Source organism: Dryobates pubescens, chromosome 11 (assembly GCF_014839835.1).
Source record: "Dryobates pubescens isolate bDryPub1 chromosome 11, bDryPub1.pri, whole genome shotgun sequence".
In the NCBI taxonomy this organism is placed as follows: domain Eukaryota; kingdom Metazoa; phylum Chordata; class Aves; order Piciformes; family Picidae; genus Dryobates; species Dryobates pubescens.
This window is the reverse complement of record NC_071622.1, coordinates 214,861-242,840: the sequence shown is the minus strand read 5'-3', so window position 1 is coordinate 242,840 and position 27,980 is coordinate 214,861. Positions and strand designations below refer to the sequence as shown.

At 42.4% G+C, this 27,980-nt stretch overlaps 1 protein-coding gene across 3 annotated transcripts in view; it reads right to left on the bottom strand.

Annotated features, from left to right (window-relative positions):
- DNM3 (dynamin 3) overlaps window positions 1-27,980 on the bottom strand; it is a 172,992-nt gene that overhangs the window by 122,416 nt on the left and 22,596 nt on the right. For 2 of the 3 annotated variants that reach the window (XM_054165601.1, XM_054165602.1), the window contains exons 3-13: window positions 22,478-22,627; window positions 20,663-20,866; window positions 20,052-20,150; window positions 19,048-19,208; window positions 15,770-15,912; window positions 12,973-13,108; window positions 11,696-11,763; window positions 10,295-10,433; window positions 9,383-9,469; window positions 7,711-7,781; window positions 4,559-4,607 (exon numbers count right to left, since the gene is read on the bottom strand). In XM_054165601.1, the coding sequence (XP_054021576.1) occupies window positions 4,559-4,607; window positions 7,711-7,781; window positions 9,383-9,469; window positions 10,295-10,433; window positions 11,696-11,763; window positions 12,973-13,108; window positions 15,770-15,912; window positions 19,048-19,208; window positions 20,052-20,150; window positions 20,663-20,866; window positions 22,478-22,627 (1,307 nt within the window). Of the gene's footprint in view, window positions 1-2,877; window positions 2,908-4,558; window positions 4,608-7,710; window positions 7,782-9,382; window positions 9,470-10,294; window positions 10,434-11,695; window positions 11,764-12,972; window positions 13,109-15,769; window positions 15,913-19,047; window positions 19,209-20,051; window positions 20,151-20,662; window positions 20,867-22,477; window positions 22,628-27,980 lie in introns of all 3 variants that reach the window. The other variant, XM_054165603.1, reaches the window with a different exon arrangement.

The window sequence follows — 27,980 nt, the reverse complement described above, 5'->3', positions numbered from 1 at the left end:
CAGGATCTGACACAGTAAGTCCATATTATGCATTGCTACATGACTTGCGCCAGTAAATCAAGTAAGGTATTTGTAAAAGAAATACATCCGAGAATCAGAAAGTGATGAATTTCTTTAAAAGAAGTACCTGAAAGATAATTTCTAGGAAGGTGAGCGAGAAGTGAAAATGACTAGGCAGGCAAAAGCACAAATGTCAACATCGTGAGACCAGCTACTTCCACAATAATATAAGCAGCAGCATTTGCTGAGTTAACACAGCTCAAACTGTGCTACATAACTCCACTGAAATACTTTTGAACACAACACAACCCCCAGCACTACTCTACCTTCTAACCACTCCCCTAACAACCAAATAGTAAGCAGATTGAGAGAATCAAAATTGCAAAGATTACTCTGTGAGGCATCCTTACAAGCTCTTTGGGTTCAAATATGAAGACCTTGCATTACAGAGGCTAACAAGGAACAGCAGATTAGAGCAGAATCCTCATACAGTATTTCACTGGGATTTGACAAATGTCAGAGCAGAAACAGATCAGATCTGTTTGATACTGAACTCAGCCAAGATCTTGTGACATTGCTTCCCCAATGCACAATAAATCACTGTGCAATATAGCACATAACTTAAAAATAATGATAGTGGCTTAAGACCTAAACACATCTCCTTTAAAGAAAAAATTATTTTTTACTGAAGCAAAGTACCTAGTAGTGAAAACCTGCAACATGCTTCCAAATGTAGTTAAACAAAGACTGGGATGATTAGGTAAATCATGAAGAAATCATAGCCTAAAAGGTAAGTATAATTAAAGGCCACTGAGAACAGAATACTTCTCTCATCTTGGGAAGGTGAAAAGTCAACAGCTGCATGTTTCATTCAAGGATACGTCACAATTTAGCCTCGTGTGATTGGCCATGGGCAAACATTCTGACATTTCTCTGTAGAACAGCCTTGTCAGGATTTTTTCATAACCATCTCACTGACCATGGCAAAATTCCCATCACCATAGTTGAAAAAAATTCTGTAAACATCTTTTTCCCTTGGGTCATGCAAGGTAATGGGATCTAAGTGTCTTTGAAGAAAAAGTAGCAGCAAAGTATGCTCCCAAGCATGACTAAAAAGAGAAAAGGAGTTACTAGGGGGAAATTACTTACTGGCACTATAGTTCAGGCCAACTGATGGGGTCTGGATGCTGCTTGTGTCCAGACAAGTGAATCAGATTGATGGTGTCACACTGTAATAGAGGCTGGAACTCAAACCCTCAGATCCCTTGGACAGTGACTTGAAAAATCACAGTTCAGATTAAGGCCTTTCTCCAATTACAGGAGCTACTTCAAGCACAGGAGATGATTTTGCCACAGAAGGAAAACACAAACCAGAATTTTGTATAAATTATATATAATCTCTAAGTTGAATATTTTGCATTCTCACAGAGTATCAGGCACACAGAGCAATGACACTTTCATCTGCAAAGATTTATCATGAAAGGGAGTTTCAATCACTAAATTTTAGTCACCAAAACAAATCTTAGCACACCAAATACACAGTTAAGGATGGGTCAGCTTTCAGGAACCAGATCTTGCTAGTGTGCTGTGTAAAACCAAGCATCACACTGGTCATTGCAAGCAAATTAGAAGACAGACTAACCTGCGGCTTAAAAAGAAACTTTGTGGAGTCAGGTCAAAACCTCAGGCGGTAGCAAAGGAAAAAGAAACAAACAAAAGAAAAGGCCAAAGATTAAGCATGAGAGGATAAATTAGAGGAGTGGAAAAGTGAGAGGGAAAAGGAGCAAAACATGTTAAGAGGAACTGGCATTACACTTCTTCCAAAAATGCAATTTTGCTGCACCCATCTTAATTCTGAGATCCAGGGAAATGGTTATCTGCATCATGCCAGATAAAGCAAGCTACGAAAAAGAAAAGCAATGAATCGTAAATGAGCATCCCCCTGTGTGGGGGAAAGTTCATGATCTTGACCTCCCCAGAGACTGAATTTGGCTGCTGTCAGAGTCAATGCTGCCTAGTCCCTTTTCCTTTGTTGAGCGTAAGCATCGTTGAACTTCGTTTGAAATGGTAACCAGTGTAACCTGGTGATGTGCCAGGCTGGAAAAGTTTGTAGGCTCTCATCACAGAGATTAGGAAAGAATGCACATGGTACAGAGATTTACTGCTCACACCTAGCCATCACTGAACCAGGAGTAACTTGTTATCAAATTAACTGCTGTTTAGACAATTAATTCTAATTAGTAATATTAAAGGCATTCACATATTTATTTACTCATGAAGTGGAAGGGTTAGCAAAGAGTCTGTCCAAGCCACACTGACTGTCCTGGTGCTATGAGAAGAATACTAAAATGCCTTTGAATGCTTCTAAGTTGTATTAATAAACTCACTTATTTTTCTATCAGAAGTAATTCCTTTATATAAGCAACATAGCAAGAACAGTACCTGCACCCATAAACAGCACGTTCATTTACCCACAGAGCTAATGCTTCCCTTGGATTACCAGAAACCTGTTTGCTCACCTTGCCAAAAGAGGTTTACTATGCATAGAGGCACCGAAACCAGATAGAAACTGCTTTCCAGTTGTATAATAAAATAAACACCAATTAGTCATTTTAGTTTGAAAAATTCAGTAAATTATAAAAATAGTGAGTTTTCTACATTTTAAGTGACACTAGTTCATACTTGTAACAGCAAGTTAGTAGCAGTTAAGTGATGAACTGCAATTACACTTTGTTGAGAAGTGTTATAGACAGGACAGTTTAACATTAACTAGTTTAGTAGCGAGTATTGAACAAACCAATGAGTTAGAGACAAACTTGGCCCTCTGAGAAGCTAAATGAAAAAGCAACAATAAAGCTTACAGAACTTAGCTCGTACAATTTGCCTTGAAGGCGGTAGATTGGTTCCCTGCAATAGCAAATTGCAAAAATGAAGTTTTATTTCAGAAACATTTTCTCATTCTTTTCAACTCCAAACAATTAATTTACAAACAAAGGTTTACAGTCTTCAGAATAAAAGGTTCAGCAAAGTCCTTGATGCAAAAATCAATCGAGTTGCAGCATTAATTTTAAAACACCAAGCTTTGTCTCAACTGCTGTACAGACAACACAGTCACTTAATTAAAATATCATTCATTTCACTTGTGCATTTTTGGGGAGTCAGATAATTGGTTGACTTCCCTTCTCTGGGACACTCCAAAGTGATGCTGGCTGTTGTGTTTGACACATGTTCCAGCACAGCTAGATAAGGAGGAAATCTCTCCTTGGCAGGGAGAAGCTATTCTTTGAAGGAATTTCTGTGGTTAGATTTATCAGCTTTGGTGTTTTGTTGGGGTTTTGTTTGTTTGTTTTTTCTTTTTTTCATTTTGGTCCAAACTATACATTACACCAAAAATGCCACTTGCAGTGGTCAGGCTGCAGGGGACCACCACATCCAAGAAGCTGACGGATTATTTCAACATCTCAAAAATAATTAGCCATCTCTTGGAGGGGGGAAGAAGTTGGATTTCTATCCCCAAAGATGACTAAGTTTACAAACAAAGCTAGCACTCTCATTTACAACATCAGAACAAGAGACTCTGAAATGTCAGGTTTATCTGGGGGACAAGACCTGCAGGATCTTAGCTCAGTGATCACATTTGAAAACCTTTCACCTCCTGAGCACTGTTTGACCAAACTGCACCTCAGAAAGATGTTCAATAACAGTAATTACTCGTACAAAATTTTATTGTCTTGGTTTTAGTCAAATTCTTTTTTTCCTTTTAAATTACATACTAATTCCATAATGTTTTCTTTCTGTTTCAGACTTTGCAAAACCCTCACAGCGAGCAGAAACCCTCAAAGTTGTAGCATTTTCATTACTTTCATCTCATACGAAAACAGAAGACTGATCCTGTAAAGTACGAAGCACCTCTGGCTCATACGAAAGCAAAGCAAGAAGCAGAGCTCAGGAGCACTTAGCATCTCACAGAATCAGTCCCAGGTTTTTTGTGACAGAAAGAAACACACAAATAATTTCATTAACACATCTCAGTGAAAATGCTAATTATTCTGAGGGCAACAACCGGTTAAGCTGGGTTCAACACCTTTGTGAAGTCAACCAGAAGTTTGCAGAAGAGAGGTAAAGGCAAATTCACTTTTGCTTGCTGGATTGCCTCTTAAGCTGTGAACACTGAAAGCTAGTAAATGGCTATGAGAAAGCACACACAAGCAAGTACTCACCAGCAGTTTGGCTTCTGAAATTCACAAGTTTGCAGTTAATGACAAAATGCAGTGACGTGTCACGTGAAAAAAGATTCAATGCACCAAGTGGCATGGGAGGAGAGACTCTCCCCAGCAGTGCAAGCAGTAGCAGAAATATTAAATGATAAGTGATGGCACCAGTGGAAGTCAGGTGGCTCTGAAAACTTTGGTAAAAGGAGGCAATGATGATGCTTTTTATAGATGTTTGAAGCAGAAAAAGTGAATGATACACTCACAACAAATAAATGCAGCCAAGAAAACCAAACAGCTTGGATTAACTTGCACATGCCAGCATCCATTCTCTGTTAGGTGCCTACCTGATTTCCCACTGCACTTTTGTTAACCTGACTGCTTCTTTGTTGGGCACTAAGGGAAGCAGAGGAGAAGAGTTACGCTGAAGAAACTCCAACTAAGCCAGTTCCCGAGGAACAGGTTTTAGCAGCAACAGTTACTTCTGAATCCAGCAGAGAAAACCAGAGTAACAACAACATTCTACGTGGATTGGTAAAGGTTACTAAAAGCAAAAAGAAATTATGGCTTATGGGGGTAACTTTGGAAACATTAACCTCTATAAATATTCAAAAAACAAACCATTTCTCTTATTGGCTCAGAACAACAAAATCCTCCCCTGTAGGAAGCTTCTTAATAGCTTTGTCTTGACAGTTTGTCGTGGAGATTATTCTAATGTTTATACACATTTTGAGGGTGTAAATATAACCAACAGATGAAGCCACCACAAAGCTGCAATCATATAAGAACAGAGTATATTTGAAATCTAACCATATTTAAAGTATTTTGTTCAATTCTTGAACATTGGTAATACTAGTTACTGAAACAGAACACATTCTGGCCTTAAAAACGTGTGAGCTGCCATTAACTCTAAAAGCATTTGCATTATCTCGTGGTTTGTAAGTGTTGGGCCGAGATTAAAATATTGTTGGAAAGGAGAAAAGTGTTCAGAAAGCAGGCTTTGGCTACTCGGCCACAAGAGTGGCCACTGGTGACAGAAGTGTTGTTTGGGTTAGTTTAGACCATTTCAGCAGGCACTGAACTGAAGGAAAAAAGGCATGTATACTAGATCAGCTACAAATGTGGCTCTCAAAGGGTAACCAAAAAATACGTGCTTGGATCCCAGCCCATGGGTCAATCCTGCAACTCATTTGTGCACAGCTGCTGGTCCAAAGAACTGATGAAGCACCTAACTCAGCGCTTTTTCCAACTCTGATCTTGCCCTCTGGACCATACTCTATCAAACCAGCAGTCCACATGCTGCCTGTGAGAAAATCCACAAGGATGTTTATTCCATGTGCCTGTTCACTGGGCTTAGCTCTCAATCATCCAGATCCTTCTGACCAAATAACACCACATGTCTCTCATGCCTGTCTGAGTTGCATAAGCTTTGGTGCATAAATCCTGATGAAGTAACATGCACACAGAACACACAGCACTGACCCCTCACCCATTCCAGTCTGCCTGAGAAACACACATGGGGCAGCTTCAGGAAACAACTGACATTCTTCTGGTTTGGTTGTGGTAGCAGGGGTTGGGGATTTTGGGGGTGTTTCTTTGGTCATTTTGGCTTGTTTGGTTTTCTTTTTTCTTTTATTGCCTTAGGAAAGCTAATTAGAACACTAGCATCATACTGAGACACTCATGCCTTTTACAACAGCCCAGCAACCGGTCCTCTATTTACCCTTCTAAATAGAAATTACTCGTTACCTGCATTGAAGCACCTGTCTAAGTGACTACAGCTGGAAACAAACCAAATCCCAACATTTTACTACTCACTCTGCTAAATGAGACAGACATTATTATTCCAAGATTTCACCATTTCATAACTATGCAAAGTTGTTCTAAATATTTGCATCCTTAAATCCTTCTCAATTCAATTCACATCACACTGTACCTGCTTATGCCCTGTGCAAAGCAGCTGGGATGTCTGGATCTCAGTTGGCAAAAGAGGAAGCAGCTTTCCCAACAAATTGAACTCAGGCATCACAACTCCTTGGCAAAGACAGCAGTGAGGACCACAGACTTGACCATGGGGCCCAGCAGCGACATCTACAAGTGGGATTTTACCAGGGTAGGAACAATGGAACAGCTCCAGGTATGCCTGGCACTCCAGAACCCAAGGCTATAAAATGTACAAGGTTCCATATTGACAAGGCAAAGGCTTGAGGAGAAGCAAGCACTGGGACAGGCTGCACAGACAGGTTGGAGAATCTCCAGTTTTAGAGTTTTTCAGATCTGATTGGACAAAGGCCTGAGTAACCTGGTCTGAACTCAGCATTGATCCTCCCATGAGCAGGAGGCTGCACTATGTGACTTCTTCAGGTCACAACACACATCATGAATATATATGGAGTGGTTTTAGTAGGCTTTTTCCTGTCAGAAAAGGATGAAGAGAAGTAAATAGCAGGCAGCTTGTTATCTTGACCCCTAGAAGGCCAGCTACCATTCCTACAACATCCTGCCATTTGTCAAGTGAACTGATAAAGCTATCTAGGACCTGCAAACAATCCTAGAGAAAGTTGCTCAAATCAAACACAAACAAACTGGCTTTGCCTTCTTCCCTCTCAGCTTACTGAACTCCATGTTTGAAGCCTTCAAGGCATCCTGACAAAGGAGGAGACCTTCCTTCACAGAGCCAGCTAGAATGGGCCATGGCATAATATGCACTGTAGTGCCAAACTTTGTTGCTAGAATCCCACATGGATGAAACCTGTTGTGTTTCCAAACACGGTTACGACAAATAACGCATAAACATGACTGAAGGAACATTTATTCTTCAAAGAGTGAAGACATCTTTAATGTTTTTACTGGTGTCAAAATGTTGGTATGAAGTCCCTAAGGCACAATTGCTGGAAGCTGAGGGAGAACGCACTGGAGAACATTCTCACAGCCGTTTCAATTAACAGAGGAGAACGTCAAACTAGGCCCTCAGGGCATTCAGCTACTATTATTCTCTACAGCCAAACAGCAGGCACAATAACAATTCAGTGACATCCCTTACTCTGAGCAAAACTCTCTCACACAGAATCACAGCTCCCCAAATCTGCCCTAGCAACAATGTGGAGAGACCACCAATGTTATACGTTTCTGTGGTCCTAAAACATATAGTGAGGGCACCAGCTTGCCAGAGCTGCTTCCCAATAGGAATGTGATTCCAGACCAAGATGTAAGCTTTAGCTTCAGTGAAACCAGGGTTGTGAACTGGAGTAGAGAGTGCCCTACAAGTGGGACAGAGTTTAAACATTGTGTATATCGAGAGAGAACATGATCCTACATGTTTGGGACTTCACAGCCAGCATCTACACTGTCACATTTCAGGACTTGTGTTTTCAGCTTAACTAAAACAAGGAGAAAAAAACCAACCAAACAAAAAACCCAACCCCAAAATAAAAACAAAAAAAATCCCAAACCAACCCCAACAGACAGTGTGTTTATAACAAAGCCTCTATATACATACTTTGCAAAGCCAATGAAGTCTTCATGGTTGGTGTTGATGTAAGAAACCTGGATATCAATCAGCAACAGCACCTATTGGAGAAAACAGGAGAAAAAAAGAATGGGAAAGGTGGGAGAGAGAATTTGAGGAAAAGGAAGGGAGAACAGAACAGAACTTCTAAGTTTTCTGCATTATTGAATATTGCTTTCGTAATCATTCAAGCCAAAACAATCAATAGTTTCAAAATGCCACCACTTCTGTTCATGTGCTTGTTTGATATGCTAGAATACAGAAGAGTTATTTCCCCTTCGTATCTTTTTTTTCCTGACAGACCTCATTTTTCACTACCTTGGCCCTTGCCCACTTCATTAAGATCAATCGTACATGGGCAGAGAGAGTTCAATTACATATAACATAGCTCCACATTTCACAAGTTAATATATTTCTATTCACAGCAAGAAATGTGAACTGTAAAGAAAATTTAGGTGCCCTTATTTTAGGCAATACACAAAAAAGTGACAGGCAAGCCAGCTCTGGCCCAGAAAGTCTACAGTCCACATACAGGCAGCTACCCTGGTGCATACTTCTGGCTTGAGAAATGGGCTAGTCAATGAAGTAACAGAATGAATGGCTGATGTACTTAGCACTTGCCAGTCCTTCAATAGCTCAGAGGCACATTTTGACTCAAACTTGATAGTTTAACTCAGCAAAGAACTTGCCAAAACACTGAAATTCACTCCCACTCTTAAACAGCCTCTTGAACATGCATGAGACTGCACTTCTCCACTTTTTCAGACTTCCGTTTGCCAGCAGGGAGCAAGGAAGAAACCTATTGTTACCATTTAATCCCTACAAAGTGTATATAGTTGTTTCTGCACAGCTCCTCAAACACAGAATCCCTCCCAGATTCTCCATCATTTCCAGGAGATATCACACGTCTTGCTCAAAGCAAAAGATAGTTGGGATTTGGGTCTAGCTCCTACCTCCAAAAATCTCACTGGTGTTTTGATTTACTAATGATAACTGCCAAAAGTGTAATTAATGATGTGGATACATGTCAATAACCTATTTGGCCAGGTCTTGGCATTTCAGGAAGCCAGTATTTTGCACATTGCGCTGGGAAATGGCTCTTCCAATTTTTTAAATAACTGAGTGTGCAAAGTAGAACTCCCTGCAAGTACAAGCCCAGCAAATACGATTTTATGGAAAGCTGTTGAAGACTTCAGGCACAGTGTATGTTAAAGGAAAAGAAGCAGGACACAGTCCCCAAGCTTGCACAGGGAAATGGGTAGAGAGACAGAAGTCCAAAACCACTCAGGAGCTCTGCCTAGCTCTTCTTCCCCACACTCTGCACTCTCCAGACAACAACTCCTGTTTCCACTTCCAGTGGATTTTCTCACATAATCTAAGCTTTGAAGTTTCCTGGATTTGGAGCACTTAGCTGGGTGATGAATGTTCTAAACAAGTTTGTCTGCATTGTTTGGGGGGGTGGGGTGAGTGGGGGGGTGGGTTTAACACTTTTAAGCTTGAAGGAAAGTTTGTCACTCCCACAAATGTTCCAGTTCAATTGCTTGTGGGCCTCGCTGCAGTTAAAGGGTGGGATTGAATCTTTTATTCCCTTACTGCACTTTGTACATAAGAACTTTCCTCTTGCAGACTTCCCCAGGCAGTTAGGTCACCTACTTATTCTCACCTGATCCTTGGTCTTCTCTTCTCTTTCACGAATGTAACCAGCAACAATTCTTTCTGTTTCCTCACACAATCTTGGATATGTTGCCAACTGAAAAGCAAAATTAATAGAAATTTACACTTGCAGGGTGGCTTCAGTAGAATACAAACAGAGAAGCCTCCAGCTTTCCTCTCTGGAAGAAAGCAATGCTTGTGAAGCTTGGGCTAAAGGTTGGCCACTCTACAAGGCAATCCTTACTTGCTGTTAATAGTCATTTCCCAGAAAAACTGGAGACCTAAGCCCTCGGATTGTTGCTGTGAACACCAAGGAAAAGACACTTTGGACATCTGAAACACAGTTTATCAGCCTTGGGTGAGGTTTTCCCATGCTTCTCTCTTCTACTGTGCCTAATTCCAGAGTGAGGCTTTAAACAAAGAAAACGTTTCTAGTACTTTGAAGGCTCCACCTCGTGGCAACATCTTTACATCTGGGTAACAGTACTTAAACTGCTAAACAGTGGTAAGTTTGGCAAGTAATACTGGGGGGGGGGGGGAAATCTGGACAGTTACTTCTAGTGGCACGCTTTCCAAATTCTGACAGAAGTAAAAAAATCTGGAAACCGCTCAAAATACTGCAAAGAATCTGCTGCCCTGACAAAAAAAAAAACTATTGTCAGCCGTTCTTGTCTTTAGAAATGGCTCCTTCACCTGCTCACTGGTACCAAAAAATTCTGCCTGAGTCAGAACACAAGGGATGCGACAGGAAATTTCTCAGCAACTTCAGCATACCTGTGCTTACACCTCAGAACTGATCCTGTATTTGCTACCATTAGGCCACCCTACACCCTGAGCAGAGATCAGAAATCTCTTGTAATACCATCAAGTGTAAGGCAGGCTTTATATTATCGACCATACCACTACATTTTAGTTACATTACCTTTTTGGTGCACTTCTTGACAGTGTTGATTAACTCTTGCATCACCAGATCCACACTTTTTAGGCAAGGTCCTTTCAGCTTGACTATCTGTTTTTTAACAATGGCCTCAAATGCCATATCTGGAGTAAACAAGCCCGTTCTGTGGACATAAAAGAACATGTAAGACAGCAATAAAAACATTCAGCAAGGAAGATTGTTTTTACTGAATTGCTCATATCTCCATTTTCAGAGGCTTACAGCCAGGCGACAATCCCTACACAAGCAGACTTCCACAGAGCTAAGTTTGCTGCTTTCTCTAATAAACAGCACCATTTGCAGTACGAATATCAAAGTAGGAGCATGCCTTACTACTTAAAGATGACTGTGAGACATCTAAACAGTACTGATACAATGCAGTAAAGCCCCTTCAGCAGCATATCGAACCTTAGAGAAAGGACGAGCGGCAGCTGCACCAGCCCACGTACAATCCCTTGCACAAGAATCCTATAGCTGTGTTAATCAGACTCCTACATGGAAAATTTCATTTGATCACTGCAGGATATATGTGAACCAGTACAACAGAAACCTCACAGAACCAGTTCTAAACAAATAAACCTTACTTGTCCAAACAGTGCATGCAAAGGTCTATCCTGGCAGATAAGTTATATTAGAAAGCAAATTATGAAAACATGCCCCAAACTATCAGTGCACTACCATAAATTGCTCATCAAGACCTTTCCATCAGTGACCGGAAAAGATCAAACACTGCACTGTTACTCTACTCCCCTTCATGGTATCCATCTATTTAAGGGAGCGTACAGCCAGCATCTCCCTCCTCTCTCCACCTGGGGAAGAGCACACGTCATTATCTCATGGTCTGGGGGGACATGGCTTGTGGGCTGGCAGGGAATTTCCAGCTATGCCACAACTAAGCCTGCAGAGGGCCTGACTGTAAGGGAGGGCAGTGCTGTCTGCTCTTGGGCTGAGGGGGGTGCAGGTTTCAGGAAGGCTCTGGAAAGCTTTGGCTGGTAGGCCCCAGTGAAGGACTGAGTCTAGGCTGTGAATGTGTTCCTTCTGCCTGAATTCTGTTGTACATGTTTGCAAATAGGATTTCCACTGGAACGTCCCATCCGCGTGCAGCACTCTTATCACAGAATCACAGAAACATTCAGGCTGGAGAAGACCCTCAGGATCACCAAGGCCAACCCAGGACCCTGCCTTGCAAGGTTCACCCCTAAACTATATTCCCAATATTTAGTCCTTGGGAGAGAAACAGATATCTTTTCTGCCCTCTTGCCCTGGGCAGCTGGTGGCTCACAACCAGGACAGTCAGGAACCTGGTCCAGCCATCGATTGCCAGCATGCACGCAGGTTACAAAGGACACACACTGGGGGTGGGCTTGGGAACGTGGCGGCACTTGCCTGATACCATGTATGTTCTTGATGGCATAGCTGATTTCTCTGCGCAGCTCCTTCTCGTTGAACTCCATCTAGAGATAGGAAAGCACAGGGCACCGAGTCAGAGGAGGCACGTTAACATCACCTCTCCGATGTGACTGGGAGACAGACAAGCGCAACTGGCAAGGGTACGTGCAGCAGTAGGGCTGTCGAACGTGATGCAGCCTTCCATTCCAGATAGACCAGCAGCTGCAACAGTTCTGCAGAGTTCATAAAGTAAGCCAGAAACAGGATTTGGAAGATGCAACTTTTTTTTGGTTTTGGGGATTTTTTTAAACCAAATTTCCTAAAGTGTTTCAACTTCTGTGATTACGGCCTGTTTACTCCTGTGATTACGGTCTGTTCAGTCTCCCCTCTCATTCTACTATTTTTCAAACAAGTCTAAGAGAGGAGTGGTTTCAGTTAGGCAGTGATGCAGCTTTTCTGTGCACTTCTTGCAAGCCAGCTAGCTGGAAGAGTAGTTAGTGTTGTCACAAGCAGAAGGGTCACTACCCACCTGTCAGCTGTTCCCTTGGACTACCAGCTGACCTACCACATCTAGACCCTGGAACCAGCCATAGGAAAGAAAGCTTAGAAAAAGTGTACAAATATGGGGACCAGACACACAGCACAGTGCACATGGAAAGAAAAATTGAGGAATATGTAACACAGACTCATAGGAAACCAGGTTTCATTAGTTCACACTCCACTAGGACTCTGTTCTGTAACCCAGAAGACAAATAAGCAAGAAGAGATATATCAAGAGAAGACATGTTTTCTCAAAACTCCAAATTTGCTTCTGCTTCACCTCCCACTGTGAAAGGGTAGGGCTGAAAGCTGACTTTGACCTAATGCATTGAACACAGGAAGCAGAAAGCACAGAAAATGGCCCCTTCCATAACTCTAATTTTACTGGGCACTAGCTTCTTGAATACAGCAACTTAAAATTTACCAATTGCAGTTGTTTGCCTGCCTCGCCTAACAAGAAGGAAGATGCTATTTGTCATAAGCCAATAAGGAATTATGGAAAATAGTAAGAACTCGGACTATAATTATATTCTCATCCCTACATTTCAGCATTCTTAGCATGGATATCTCAATATCCAAACCTGGAAGTTAAGTCAAAAGTTTCAATCATAACTTCATGTAATTTCTTCCACAGTTAAGAGCAGGTTCTTCCAATCAGACCTTACCTTGACATCAGCATGAATATAAGAGCATACAAATAAAACACAAAGCACACCAGCAAGCTGGATAAATACCTTCACTAGTTCAAAAGGAAAACGCTCATGGAAAATACGATTGATTTTGGCACCTCCTGACAGTTCCAATGTATCAACCTGATCTCCTGATCCTTCAATTCTTTTCTCAAAGTCCACTGAAAACTGCTGTACCATCCTAAATGTCACAGGAGGGGAGAAAAACAAACATACACAACCATTTAAGTACATCAGTTACCAACTCTGGCTTCAGTACTATGTGAGTGGTGGTGCCTGTTAAAACTTGTGCAAGAACTGACAAAAGAATCTGTAACAACAATTAATTTTTTAAAAGGATTGCAGAAACTTCAGATCACATGGGGTGAGGTGAAGCAGATGTAGGATGTAGCAGATGTAGCAGGATGAAGCCTACAGGAAGGCTGGAGAGGGACTTCTCAGGATATCAGGCAGTGATAGGACAGGGGGAATGGAATGAAGCTGGGGGTGGGGAGATTCAGGCTGGAGGTGAGGAGGAAGTTCTTCACCATGAGAGTGCTGAAGCCCTGGAATGGTTTGTCCAGGGAGGTGGTTGGGGTCCCATCCCTGGAGGTGTTTAAGCCCAGGCTGGATGAGGCTCTGGCCAGGCTGATCTAGTGTGGGGTGTCCCTGCCCATGGCAGGGGGGGTTGGAACTGGATGATCCTTGTGGTACCCTTCCAACCCTGATTCTATGATACTATGTTTGGGGGTATATATGTATTATGGAACTTGTTCCCAAGAATCAGAGGAAAGGGTTCAGGCTATGTTACTTTACACACCCCAAAAGAAAAACAGAAAGTGAGAACTTTTTACTGACAAAAGATTTTTTTCCTGTAGCACCTACTTACAATGAAGCAATTGGGGAAAAAACTACGCAGAGAAGCATTGAGAAAGATGACTTTGCTTAGAACAGAATTCAATTCTTTTTCCTTTCTAACATGCCACAGTAGTAGAACACGCATGAGATACCAGCAACACCTAACAATTCACAACATTTCATATATGTGCTTCAAGCAATTAAGTCACCAAATATGCTGAGTGACAAAAAAACCCCAAGCAAACAAAAAAAAACCAACCCAAACCCAAACAAAACAAACATCTATCTGTGTTATATTGACATGGAATAGTCAAAGTTAGTATCACTCTGGTTTTGCAACCAAAATATCTGAAATGAAGTCATAAGGGACAGACTTGTGCATCCTCTTTTGGACACAGCTGTCACAAAAACAAGAAGTAAATCAAGAGTCTTCAAATGGCTCACAAAAGCCTCTCCAGTACAGGTGATCGGACTCCTAATAAAAGGAAAAGGAATCCTGACCAGAACTTCAGTATTTTCACAATCCAGTGCTATCACCATTGATGCCAGAGCACAAAGGAGGCTGAAAACTTAGGAAATCATTCAAAGCAGGAATGTGAAAATAGAGAGAAGAGACAGGTACACTTTACATCCCTCTCTCTCTTCCTTTATATGCTTCCTCTCTCAAGAGGTAAATTTTAATCACAGATGAACGTCGAAGTGGCTGCAGATGGCTACAATTTAAACACAACAACAAAGAGAGAGAAAATGTCAGCCCTTTCAGGTGGAAGGGAACAAAACATACACAATACTGTGTACCAAACATCTCTGGAAATAGACCAAATAAGGAAGTGGCATGAAGCAAAGCAGCAGGTGGTAACTGGGCTTCAACCTCAAATGTCAACACTGTCTTTTCCCCTTAGTGCTAAAACCACAATAAAGAAAGGGTGCTAATTCCACACCCACTGCATTCAAAGGCTGATGAACAGCCATCTCTGTTCCATCACTCTACAAGAGTGTTATCAGTCTCATCAGACAGACTTATTTTGTGGATGAGTCTCAAACTGGGCAGTGGCTTCAGCAGTGACAAAGCTTTCGAGGTCAGTGCTTGTGGTAACAACGTGGCTCCAGAAATAGCTGCAATTCCTCTGACAAACAACAGTATTCAAGTCCATGACTTCTTGAGCCCAAAGGGTCAGTATCTGCCAGGTCAGCTTTCACAGAAGCACAGGTGGCACATCACATCACACACCTGTTTCAATGCTAGCGAGTGCTAAGAGGCAAACAGCAAGGAAGAGGTTGTTGCTCACCCCAATACACTTGCACATAAAAATGGCTGGACTGCAGTGAAACACCATTTCACAACAGACACCAACAGCAGAGCAAGCACACAGTTATATTTCCCCAGAACACTCCCTTGGCCTCAATAAATTGCTATTTGTGGATTCCATGCAGCAGGAATTTGTCCTTGCACTTACTAACCTTGAATGTCTTTCTCATCCCATGAATCTGCCTAGCTGCTTTCTGAAAGCACAAGATTATCAGCTCCTGCAGCAAAGGGCTCTGTGGATTAGGGGCACATCACACAAAGGACTATCATCTATGATTAACTCTTATCTCACCATCTTTGAGTTCTTTTGGAGAGTCAGGTTTTTGTCCTGGAAAAAGAAGCATTCTCAATTCTGCTCCCAGACTTCTAACAGAATCTCTTCCCCTTGGAGATGTTTGGTAGGTCAAAGAATGTGTCTATAGTATCAGAAGGTGTTTCTTACCTTTGATCACTTCTGTTGCCCATCTTTGTACCTTTTTCTGTTTTGCTTTCTCTCTTTTCTAAGATTACTAAAATTATTATAGGGAAAACTCTGCTGAAATTGTAAAGTAAATAAAGCATTCTGGAACATCGAGCACAGAATCCTTAAGCGTATCCTAACTTTTACATTTACACTCATCGGGAAGAAAGAAAAAGAGAGAGAGACAAAAGAAACTTATACAAAATAGAGAAGCAGATGAGAGAGTGGACACTCACTGCAGTAAGGCTTTCGTTTTTCTGGTTGGATCTTCTGGTCTGAAGTTTTTGTATACCTCTACTTCATGCTCTATAGAAAGCAGCTGGCCCTGGAGTTTGCTTCTGAAGGCCGGCAGGGTGTCCCGAATATGATTGGTAAGTTGCTAAAAAGTAAGTAAAAGTCCTTTTACTTTTAGTAAAGATGAAAGCAAGAGCACAGCCATTTCTTTCTGACTGCCAAGCATACCAGCCATGACCTCTGCTAGTTTACCACTGTAGTTCCTTTTGATCTTTGAAGCATTGGAGGCTGTTAAAGAGCAACACTATCATTTTTTAATACACATTATAAAGAGACTTTTTTTACTCCTTCACCCTCTGACTCACTGAGCCCTGTTACAAAACCAACAACAAAATAATACTAACCCACCTGAAGAAGAGCAGTAAAAAGCTAGCTAGACTTATGCTTAACTTAGTTTTGCACATACATGTTGCAATGTGTTTCAGCAACAATACCAATGTCTTTCCTGTGCCATAATTTCTCATGCACTGTACCTGTTCTTTAATTAAAACCAAGGCAGATTTCTTACACTATGCTGGAAACCTTATTCTATCCCCAGTCAGACAAGCTATAAACGATGAATGCCATATACCAATGTCTTATGTAAACTCAAACCAAGAGATGTTCAGCAGAGACAGGCACAAAAATCAGCAGCTGGGTTTTCCCTGGAGCACCACCTTGTGGATACACGGAAGAGGAACTACTACCTGAAACCGCAAACACTAGCAAGGGGTTAACGTCTCGGGGATGAAAGTCAAGCAGATCTCTCCACATTTAATACTCTACACATGGTAATACCAACAACAGACCAACAGTTCAGATTGAAATATGTAAATTTAAAGAACTCCTCATTAAAAAAGTTAGCAGTACATAACCCAACTTAAGGCTGTGTTCACCCCCAAGTTGTGTGCCAGGCTTCTGTTGCTTCTCTGCATTTGTACAAAAAAATCTCTGCTAATATGAAGGTCATTAAATAGAACAAATAGGATAAATTCTCTGCATGAGCTAACCTTAATGGTGCAGCTATCAAGTGCATCATTGTGAAATGGATTTAGACTGGCTATTAGGGAGAAATTCTTTGCAGTGAGGGTGGTGAGACATTGAAGCAGGTTGCACAGGTAGGCTGTGGGTGCCCCCTCTTTGGAGGAGTTTGAGGGTGGGTTGGACGGGGCCTTGAGTGGCATGGCCTGGTGAAGGGTATTGAGTTGAAACTGGATGATCTTTGAGATTCATTCCAACCCAAGCCATTTGATGATTCTAAGTCAGGACAGATAAGAGAGTCCAAAGGTATATGCAGCTCATGCTTCAGTCTCATAACTATGACATATGGATTAAACTTTCAAGAAATAAAAGGAGGTAAACCATCCACAGAAAAAAATTGCAGGGCATAAGCACTTTTCCTGCATCCTGCTGAAGACTTCAGTTCTGAGGCACCAATAAATGGCATTAGCATTCCTCTGAGCGAGTCCAGAGCATGCCATAACCTGGCTGTCAAGTTGCAGCTGCAAGTCACTTCAGTAAGAAATTAAGCAGGCCAGCCACTTAATTTCCTACCTTAATAAACTTCTCTGTTGTTCCCAGCTGCTGTCCAACATGGACAAAGCCAGGCTGACCTGGTCTTTGTCCATTTGCAATTTGACAGCAAACTGGAAAAAAAGCACTATAAAGTTTGATTTGTAGGAAGGCCAAGAGCACTGCTCAGCTGATAAACCAAGTTTTAAAAATACAGTAAAGATCATAGCACTACCAGTAATTTTAGAGGGGAAGGCATGGCTTGATCTTCTCCTCTTTAAACCTGCCAAGAGGCATCACCATTAGGGATGAATGCTATCCCAGCTAAGGGAGGGCACTACAAAAAGAGTGATAGCCAAAGACACAAAGATAGCCAAAGTGATGAGGAGAATGATATGCTCCTCCAAGTCTGTTGTAGGACAGTAAACTTACCCAGACCCCTGAGTCTCCAGAGGAAGATATGACAAAGGAGGATGTGAAGGTGACAGAGCACTGGAACAGGCTGTGGAGTCTCCCTCCCTGGAAATATTCAAAACCCACCTGGATGTGTTTCTGTGTGATCTGCTCTAGGTACTCCTGCTCTGGCAGGGGGGTTGGACTGGATGATCTTTCAAGGTCCCTTCCAGCCCCTAACATTCTTTGATTCCATGGGTTCCTGCTCCGAATAACTGGGAAATAAGCCCATTTCTGCTGAAGGAAGCTGTGATATGACACAATTTGGTATGGACTCACAGAAATTAACTAATGGTTTGGGCAAAACTGAAGGTTGGCTGAACAAAGCCTTCTGATTAATATGTTTGTCATTTATCCCAGTAGTACACAGTAGGTTGTTTCTATTAAAAACTACAATGAAGTGTACATTTTGGAAAGCACAGGCACACAGGGAATCCTCAGGTATAAGATTTCTAAGAATGTCTTCTTCTTTCCCCTGCAATATCTAACTTTGAATTCTGAAATTTCTGTTATAGTAGGGAAAAAAAAAAAAAAAAAGAAGTAATAATTAAGAGGTCAGATTGCAGGCTGCCAGGAGGGTGGCAAATCTTAAATTTTATGTTCATAATCAGTATTTAAGGGAAGAGAGGAGTCCAGAACTGTCAGTAATAGTCACAAACTACATCTCACAGTAAGTGTTTGTATGCTACATGTAACACACAGCCTTCTTATTACTTTGTGAAAATTAAGGAGGTCAAAAGCAAGAAAGAGTAACTGAGGTTCACTGACCAAAATCCATTTTAATAACGATTTTACATCTACCCTTCTCCTGTCCAGAGAAGGGCCACGAGGGTGAGCAGAGGGCTGGAGCAGGAGACAGACTGAGGGAGCTGGGGCTGTTCAGTCTGGAGAGGAGAAGGCTCCCAGGAGACCATCTTGTGGCCTTCCAGAATCTGAAGGTGGCTACAAGAAAACTGGGGAGGGATTTTTGAGGGTGTCAGGAAGTGATAGGACTGCGGGGGGGTGGAGCAAAACCAGAAATGGGTAGATTCAGATTGGATGTCAGGAAGAAGTTGTTCCCCATGAGGGTGGTGAGAGACTGGCACAGGTTGCCCAGGGAGCCTCATCCCTGGAGGTTTTGCAGGCCAGGCTGGATGTGGCTGTGAGCAACCTGTTGTAGTATGAGGTGTCCCTGCCTATGGCAGGGGGGTTGGAACTGGATGATCCTCAGGGTGCCTTTCAACCATGACAATTCTGTGATTATAGAAGCTGCATCTCACCAGCCTTCAAGTTTTACCTGGTTTAGAACTTTTTGGAGGTATGGTGTCCCCATCCGATCTGCCATGTGTCTATATGCTGAATGGGAAAGAAAGAATTTCCTTTCTGCTAGAAGAGCTGCCTTTATGTCCTTCTTCCCATCAATGTCCTTCTGGCTTCTGTTTACAACACCAATATAACCTAAACCAATACAAAACCAATGGCTAAGTTAATGAAGCTACTGAATTCACACTGAACAGCACTAGACTGCCTTGGTTCAAACCATATAAGCATTTCAGATGCTGTTTACAAGGACTGCAATGACCTTAACAGTGTCTAGACTTTTCATCATGTTTACGTGTAGTTCCTTTTAAACCACCAACTCAAATACAGAAATGGAACAAACTTTGGTGTACCCTGAAGAAACCACTTCAAAAACAAACAAACAAATAAAAATTCCAAAGCAAAACCAAACACACAGGTCTGCACAGATAAATTATATAGCACTAGCAAAATACAGGAAAAAAATTCTTCTCACTTGCTGAGCCAAGGTGCTTTGTGGGAGGAGATGGCGATCTCACCAATAAATTACAATTAGATTCAAGAATTCTTGATTTTGTTAACAGTATGTGGCAGTAGCTGCCAGAACAATCACATGGAACAATTCTGGAAGGGCTCAAAACTTGGTTTACAGTGAAATGACCAAAGGTGTGATGCTTCTGTCATGTGCAAGAAACCAGAAAGTTTCTTCCAGTACAAGCAACAGCAACATGGCACAGAAGAGAACCCTGGTTAACAATTTGTGCTGACATTTCTTGCTTCCTCTGGAACATGCAGGTTTTCCAGGTCCAAAAAAACCATTATTGTACTTGCAGGGTATTTATAGTACAGCTGCCTTGTACATTCGCTGAACAGGTAATGATAACCAGCTAGGAAGTCACAGAGTCCAGCATAGACTTTGATGCACCTCCAGGACTCCCAAGCATCACCCTTATCCAAACCACCTTCCAGACTGCAAAGAATATAGCACTTGACCATTCTCACCTCTGCGGAGAGGGAGTAGTTTGTTCTCTAGAATTTCTCTTGCATCTGTCCCTTCATCCATCAGATCCAGTTTTGTGATCACACCGATGGTCCTAAGGCCTCCAGGGTGGAGACAGGAGGAAAAGATAGTGAAGAATCATTTCTGTTCAGGAGGAACAATCACTTCTTGCAGTTATGTCACAACAGATATGTGATGTTCTCCAAAGCTTGCCTCACACAGCACCAGCTGCAAACACAAGTTACAGTATGGCTGGAAGAGATCATGGCTGAAATGTGCTCGCCAGATCTCTTCAGCAGGGCTCAGCATTCCCACGATAGGATCGTGTCAAATTCATGGTGCAAGTGTTCAGAAATCCCATCAGCACCACAGTCCCTTTTGCTAGGTACTACAGAAAATTCTAATGAGACAGTGACAAAAATTTACCAACAGCTTTACAGCATTGTTACCTGAACAATGCTGCCATAACAAACAGTTACTGGGATGCTGAAGGCTGCGTGAGAATGTACATACACACACCTACATTGTGTACTACATGAAAGAGTTAGTCTATTGCTTCCACTTATGGTATTGCACCAGAGAACGAAAAGTGGTCACATCCAATCATGCTTACCTTGAGGGTCCACTTCCTTAGCTAACTTCAGTGCATCTGAGTTGGCCAGATCAGTGTTAGCAGGAGTCACAGCCAGTATCAGACAGTTTTCTCGAGAGATGAACTGCATGATCATGTCTCTGATCTGCTGCTCGATGTCTGGAGGCTGATCCCCTACTGGCACTTTAGTGATCCCCGGCAGGTCGATAAGAGTCAGGCTTAATACTGCATGGAAAACACAGGATCAGGAAACCAGCTCGCACGCCAGACATGTCCAAAGAGGTCTGGCTGCAGACTAGCCTTTGCCACATCAAATCCCACATCATTACCTTTAGAGATTCATAAATATCATCTGAAAATGACACTTGTTCCACTGCTGGCCTCTCGCCTCGGGACTCATTAGCACCATTTCGTGTTTTAAACATTATAACCGGATAGGAGAATGTCCTTAGAGAAATGAAGGTGGCTTTCTGAGCACAGACAACAGACCATTCCTCCTACAGCCAGAGCAGACCTTCTCTGGCCATGCTTCCAACAGTGTCTCCAATGAAGACATTGTAAAAATTCGCTATCCAGCCTACCTCAGAGCAGAAGTGTTCATAAGGGGTTTGGACTATCTTAGTGGCTTGGGGGCTTTTCTGGTTTGTTTGTGGTGTTCAGTTTTGGGGGGGTTGTTGGGGTTTGTTTTTTTTTTTTTTTTTATTTTGTAAAGTAAGAAATATGAAAAGGTTTCTCCATTAACAAGCCCCTGTTCTGCTTCAGTACGATTGACTCGGTACAGGCCACAATGCCAACGAGAAGCATCCCAGCTTGTTCAGCCAGTACTGGGTACCAGGGCTTCAGACACAGCAGAAAAATGTGATTCCTGGAAATGAAACACCAGAAGTGTACTTGGGATTTGGCTAACACAGGCAACAGTTGCTGAACTAGAAGACTGAGTCTAATAAAACAAAGAGAAATGTTAGGCAGGAGATTTTCCTTTTCTCCTAGAGTCAGCACTTTCAACAAACAAGCTTTGAGGCTGGGCATTTAGTTCAGCTCCTCTGCAGTTAGCTATGCCACATCTGTATAGCAGAGCTCAGGGGCATACGTTTAGAGACAAGGCTGTTTATGGTATATCAAAGGGAAGTTCAGCATCTCTTTAATTAGCTCTCCTCTTATTTTACTCTGTCATTTGATTTGCAGTGAAGACATCAGATGAAGTGGTTAGAAAAATAGAAGTGCTTCAGTCAAACATAGCACTTTGCTCCTGTATCCAAGACAGATTCGATGCAAAACATTTTCTCTAGCTTGCTGTCATTAAGCTGGGGAGATGGCAACCAGAGGAAGAAACTTTGATCTGTGCTGGGGGGTCTGTGACAGAAAGCAGCTTCAAACACCATTACTGTCTGAATGTATTTTTAGTGACAGCAAACAGTAAACATCCAGTAGGGCAAGGAGACATAATGGCTTTCCACATCACTGATCAGGGAATCCATCTGAAGCTTTGCCACTAAGTATCCCATCTCCTGTGCTTTGTCCTTACTAGTGAGTTACTACCTCATGATGTATGGACTAGGGCAGAGACTGGCTCCCTCCTGATGCAGGGTGCAAGCACTTTTAAATGAGAATACCGACAGGACAGAGAGGCTGCGCTCTGCCCAGCTCACCTCTCCACCATATCCTGCTTTCATAATGCAGAAGAAAATCAAAGATTTTTCTGCTTCTGGTTCAAGTCACCTTCCTTTTTTTTCATTCCTGAAAACTTCTGATTGAGCAGTAAGAACATATACCAATGGAGACAGCTAGACAGACAGAGCCACATGACAGAAATATAAAATAGAATAATTCACCTACCATGTGGAGAATATATTCTCAAATTAATAGGCACTGAAGAAATGCCTTTGTTCATGCCTGTTACTCTATCCGTTTCGACTTCGATTTCCTGACGAACTTCATCGAAATCAGTAAATTTCCTTCCTTTGCAGTGTAGAAACTCAGCATACTCTGTGAAAAATGTCAATAGGAACTGTGTTTTATGAGCTTTTAGACTTGGGCATCCACTTTCAAGCCCCTTGTATTCTTCAGATGTGTGTGCACAAAAGGATGTCAGCACATGCTATAGGTAAAACTGCACGGATGACCGCCAGCCTACAACTGGAAAGGGTCAAAAATCAGGCTGAAGGGAATATGATTTACTGCTTTCATCTTCAGCATGTCATCTGCTGGAACAACCTGAAAGATTCACATGGATACCATTTACAGTAACAGACTAAGGAGCTGACTGTGGATCGGATTCTGAGTTTTCATCCCATTGCATTTGCCTTTCACTACATTGAAGAAAATTAATTCAAGTTCTGTATCATAAAAGATGACCAGCACTTGTTCCCAAAAACTAACAGCCCAGGTTACTCATGCTTTAAACAAAGGAGCTCTGTGCATTTCTACTAGTTCATAATGAAAATAAAATCACTTAAAAACACTCATGTTTTTAACAGCTTCTCACTTCCTCAACACTTGTACTCTAAACCCAAACCACGCTTAAGTAAATGCTTTTCTAGCTATAGCTGTGCTTTGGCTGAGCTCTAATATCACAGAATCCCAGCACGGGATGCTGGAAGTGACCCGTGGAGATCATCCAATCCAACCCCCCTCCTACAGCAGGGTCACCAAAACATATTCCACAGGATCACATCCAGACAGGTTTTGAAAGCCTCCAGAGCAGCCTCTCTGGGCAGCTTGCTGCAGTGCTCCAGCACCCTCAAAGTAAAGAAGCTTTCCTTCATGTGGAAATCCCAGTGTTCTAGTTTGTGCTCAGTGCCCCTTGCCCTATCACTGGGCACCACTGCAGAGGGTCTGGCCCCACCCTAGCTTCACAACAGCACTTCTGTTGATGCAGGTATCATACAATATTTACTTCTGTTCAGTCAGAGACCCAAGGAGAGCCCCAGGTCCTTTCCTGAAAGCCAGCCAAATACTAGCCAGTCAAATACTAGCTCTTACCCCAGCTCAGTTTTTAGCTTCTTTGGGGGAATTTCTCTTCCTTGGCAAGTAATTTGGATTCCAGTTCTGCCCTCCAGTATTTCACAGTCTTGGTTGCATTTGCCAAATACCAGTTTAATACACTCTGCTCTGTCATCCTGTCAGCAGTACAAAATACTGAACTCAATCTGGAGGGATCTCCCTCTCACTCTGTAAGCAACTTGCATCCACCTTACAGGAGTCCTCTCTGGACCATGTTTCCTGAGATCCTTTATTACATTACAAAAACAAAATATCATTTAAAAACTCTTACTGCCCCCAAGGTAAGACACCTGTCATGCCCTCAGTCACAAGCCTGCTACTCTGTTATAAAAAAATAAATTATACTGATACAAAGCTGTGCCAGGGGAGGGTTAGGCTGGATCTTAGGAAGCACCTCCTGATGGAAAGGGCAATGAGACACTGGGATGGGCTGCCTAAGGGAGGTGGTGGAGTTGCCATCCCTGGAGGTGTCTATGGCAAGATTGGATGTGGCACTCAGTGCCATGGTCTGGTTGGGGTGGTGGTGTTAGGTCACGGGCTGGGCTGGATGATCTCAGAGGTCTGTTCCAGCCTCAACAGCTCTGTGATTCTGTGAAGGGGTTTTTTCCCCTCGATGAATTTGTCTTGGCTGCTATTCATCTTAAGCACCTTTTAGATTGTTAGCTAATAGCTGATTGCAGATTTATTTTTCCCAAAAGTGAACTTTGATTCTTCTGTCACTTGTCTTTCAATGAGGGAATTCCTTCTGCCCTGATGCCACTGAGCACTAGCCAAGGACCATGGGAGCAAACCAGGCAAAACCACTTGTAAAACTTGTAAAAGTATCCATGGGTATGATCCACTTGTCCCACACCCTGTTAGAGGGCACTGACACAGAACTGGCTGAGCCCTCAAACCTGTGCTGCCAGACCTCAGCAGTCCCTGCTCACCAGCTCAGGTTACTCCAGGCACTGTTCCTAGTACAATCAGAGAGACAAACAGCAGCAAGGAAGATCTGCAGTCTCTGCAGCCTTACATTAACAGCTGAAATTCAGGTTTCAAAGCAGAAGCACTATCCCTCTTCCAGCACATCAGTCCTACTCAGGTGATGAGTCTTTCACTGTGTCAGGAAGTGTCACCACTCACCACCTTTCCCCCATGATGATGTCACTTCTTATCTTTTGGGGTACACACCTCCCACATCTTTACTGGTCTCCACAGCATCCCTGTCCATCATCTGAATAACTGCCAGACTGGGAGCTAGAAAACAGCAGCCACTGTCTTCCTTCTTCTTCCCTGCAAAGTGCTCGATCTCTCCCTAACCACTGGCACTGTGGCACCTTTCTAGTCTGTCCTTGAAGATCTCCAAATGCCCTCCTGCTGATGGAGTCTCTAAACTCATTTGTTAGCTGAAATTAGAAACCATATTTTTTTCATTTTATGTCAGAGGATTGGTTTTGCCACCAGATGGCAATAAAAGATGGCTATGCTTAAGGAGTCAAGTAGTCTCACAGCAAAAAGGTACTAACCTTAAAGCTCAACACTTCAGCACAAGAGAGCATCTGCAAGACTTCAGGGGAAAAAACCCCAGTCAGAATGTCTTATGGTGACTTATGGTGACTTATTCCACTTGGAGTTCTACTGAAGCGAACTGAAACAAATGTGGGTACTGCACATGTGGTTCGTTCATCTCAAAAACCTTCATCTCAAGAATGATTCTCAAAAACTGTTAATCTGCCACTTTGTTAGCAAAGAAACTAATGCAAGACCATGGAAAAAAATCTGAAGTTCCTCCAAAAATAACAGGAGGAAAAAACCCTCCTAGAGCCAAGATACTTTAACAAGTAACAGAACTTATATAGCGGGATATGTATTTTTAACATCCAGAAGACCTACAGAAGGCTTCAGCCAAAACCTAAGTAGGTTTTTGTTGTCATTGACAAGCACATCACCCAGCCTCAAGAAATCTAGATAATTATTTCAATTCCATGGGCAGAAGAAAGCACAGCAAGAGGAAAACCTGGTTGCCTCAGGTTATATTGAATGTGTGGAAACAGAGACACCAAACAGCAAATCAACCAAACAAAAAATCACCTCTCTAGACCTTCTCAGGTATTTCAAGTCGTTACCTTCCCAAAGCAGCATGATTTTGAGTATTGATTGACTCCTACAAAGAGTATTTGATCTTGCTGATCAAAGAGCTAAGGAGCATACTGAAACTTGTGAAACAAAAACTTGAAATGTTTAAGAAATAGGTTTTAACATATAAATTCAGGCATGCCAACACAAAGCAAGAAACCACCACAGCTCACCAGCTGAACTTCTCCTGAAAAGGAACTAAGCTAACTGACACAGAATGCAGCTATCTTGCTCCAAGACTACTGAACAATTAATGCAGCCTTAAAATTCTTGTCCTGGGTCAGCTGTGTGCCAACACTTACATCTTAAAGTTACACAGGGGAAAAAGTCCTTCTAGAACCACAACTACAGAATGCTCAGTGGACTCCTCCTCCTGCAAAGAAATCACGAGTAAGAAAGTGAGAGGCCAGCACTCCACACTCACTTGTGCCTGGCAGAAATATCACAACAGTTCAGCACTGAAAAGAAGTGCTGTCTGGTCAGGCAGAGCAAGCTCCCTCTGTCTTACACAGCAGCAAATACTGACAGAATCAGCACATCTTTCACCTGAAGTCAAGCACCAGACTCCCACAAAATAAACTGTCCTCACACCCAACATCTCCCCCACACAAAGAGCAGGTGGAACTCCCACCATGTACATCCTCCGAATGGCTAAGCTGCTTCATCACAGCTACCTCATATGCCCTGTAAAGCCTGAAGCTCCTCTCCAGACAGCCACCCAGCTAGCAGCATCCTGCCCACACCCGTACCTTCTAAGAGGTCACCGAATTGCATCTTCCCAAATGGGACTATTTTCTCCAAAACCCTCCTCTACTCTGAGCTCCTTCTCAGACTAGCTAAGGCACAGAAGTCTTCTTGGACTTGACTCAAGACATTCCTGGTGCTGTGGAATTGCCTGGAGCCAAATGCAGTGACCAGAGATGAATATGAAGCTGCACTTGTATTGTTAAGCAGGTTTGATGTCAGATGTGAATTTGTTTTCAGTGGTGGCTTTTTAGTTGGAAACACGGCTGCTGTACTAGAACTGAGGTCTGTTTATTACAGAACAAAGACTGCAGGCTCATTTGGTTCAATTCTCTCTTCCAGCAAGGTATCCTCTGCACCATTTTTCTTCAGTGGAACAGGAGCAATTGAATTGAGAACAAGATAAAGAGTGAGAATGAAATATTGCTGACCCTTGCCTACAGGACTGCCAATGAACTACTTTTTTCAGCCTCTCACTGCAAGAAGAAAGCCACCTTAGAGCCTCAGAATATTTAAAAGATAGAGATTTAAGGTTTTTCTTCCCGCCCCCCCCCCAACATCTCTCCTCTAACCAGTGCAGTAATTTATTGAATACAGGCCACACTTACAATTTCCTTTGAAATGCAGCTAGGCAGTCCCACAGGAGACTCGAAGTAGGATAGTCAAGAACAAGTCAGAGTCCTTCAGAGAACTGTAAACTATTTTTAACCTCCATATTTTGAATAGTGACATATATTCCACTTAGGTATATCTCACACTATCAAACTTGGATGAAAACCAAAGTCTACTAAGGACTGACTTGTCAGTTCCAACATTTAATGAAATCCTTTGCCTTCAGGCTTTCAGCAGAGCACAGTATTTACATGGATGTGGAAGTGCAAATGGCACGAAGCCACGGAGGAACGGTGCCTTTCTCAGCCAAATGTGTTAGTGATTAAAGAAGGTCAGCAGGTCACTACAATTAGCTTTGTGCTAATTACATAGTCCTTTCAAAGAGGAAGCAAACAAAATTCTGAAACGAATACCACTCCACTCCATCAGATCAGTTTCTTAGTACTGAATTGTTTGCTTGCTGCATATCCAGAGGAGTAGCAGCTCTCCACCTGGATGTGTCATATCTCCTCAAACCCAAATCCTCTGTACCCTTCTGTAACACATCCAACCCTAATCATGAGTGGTCAAAGTTTCCTCTTAGTTGCGTGTGCATAAATGCCCCAGCTGCCAATCTCTATCCCTCAGTGCCACGACTCCAAGGTAAATGAAGATTGAACCGCCTCTGTCAATCAAATTCACATTCCAAAAGGATTCCCAGCCAGTTCCAAAATGTTGCTGAACTATCTTGCAGTCATCCCTGCATGCCTGAGCAGAAAGCTCTCCCAAGGAACACTATCAGATTAAGAACAGCCACTCTTTTAAAGAGTCAGGAAAGATGCTGGGATTAGAGATCAGTTAATCTTGCTACAGCAGCAAGAAC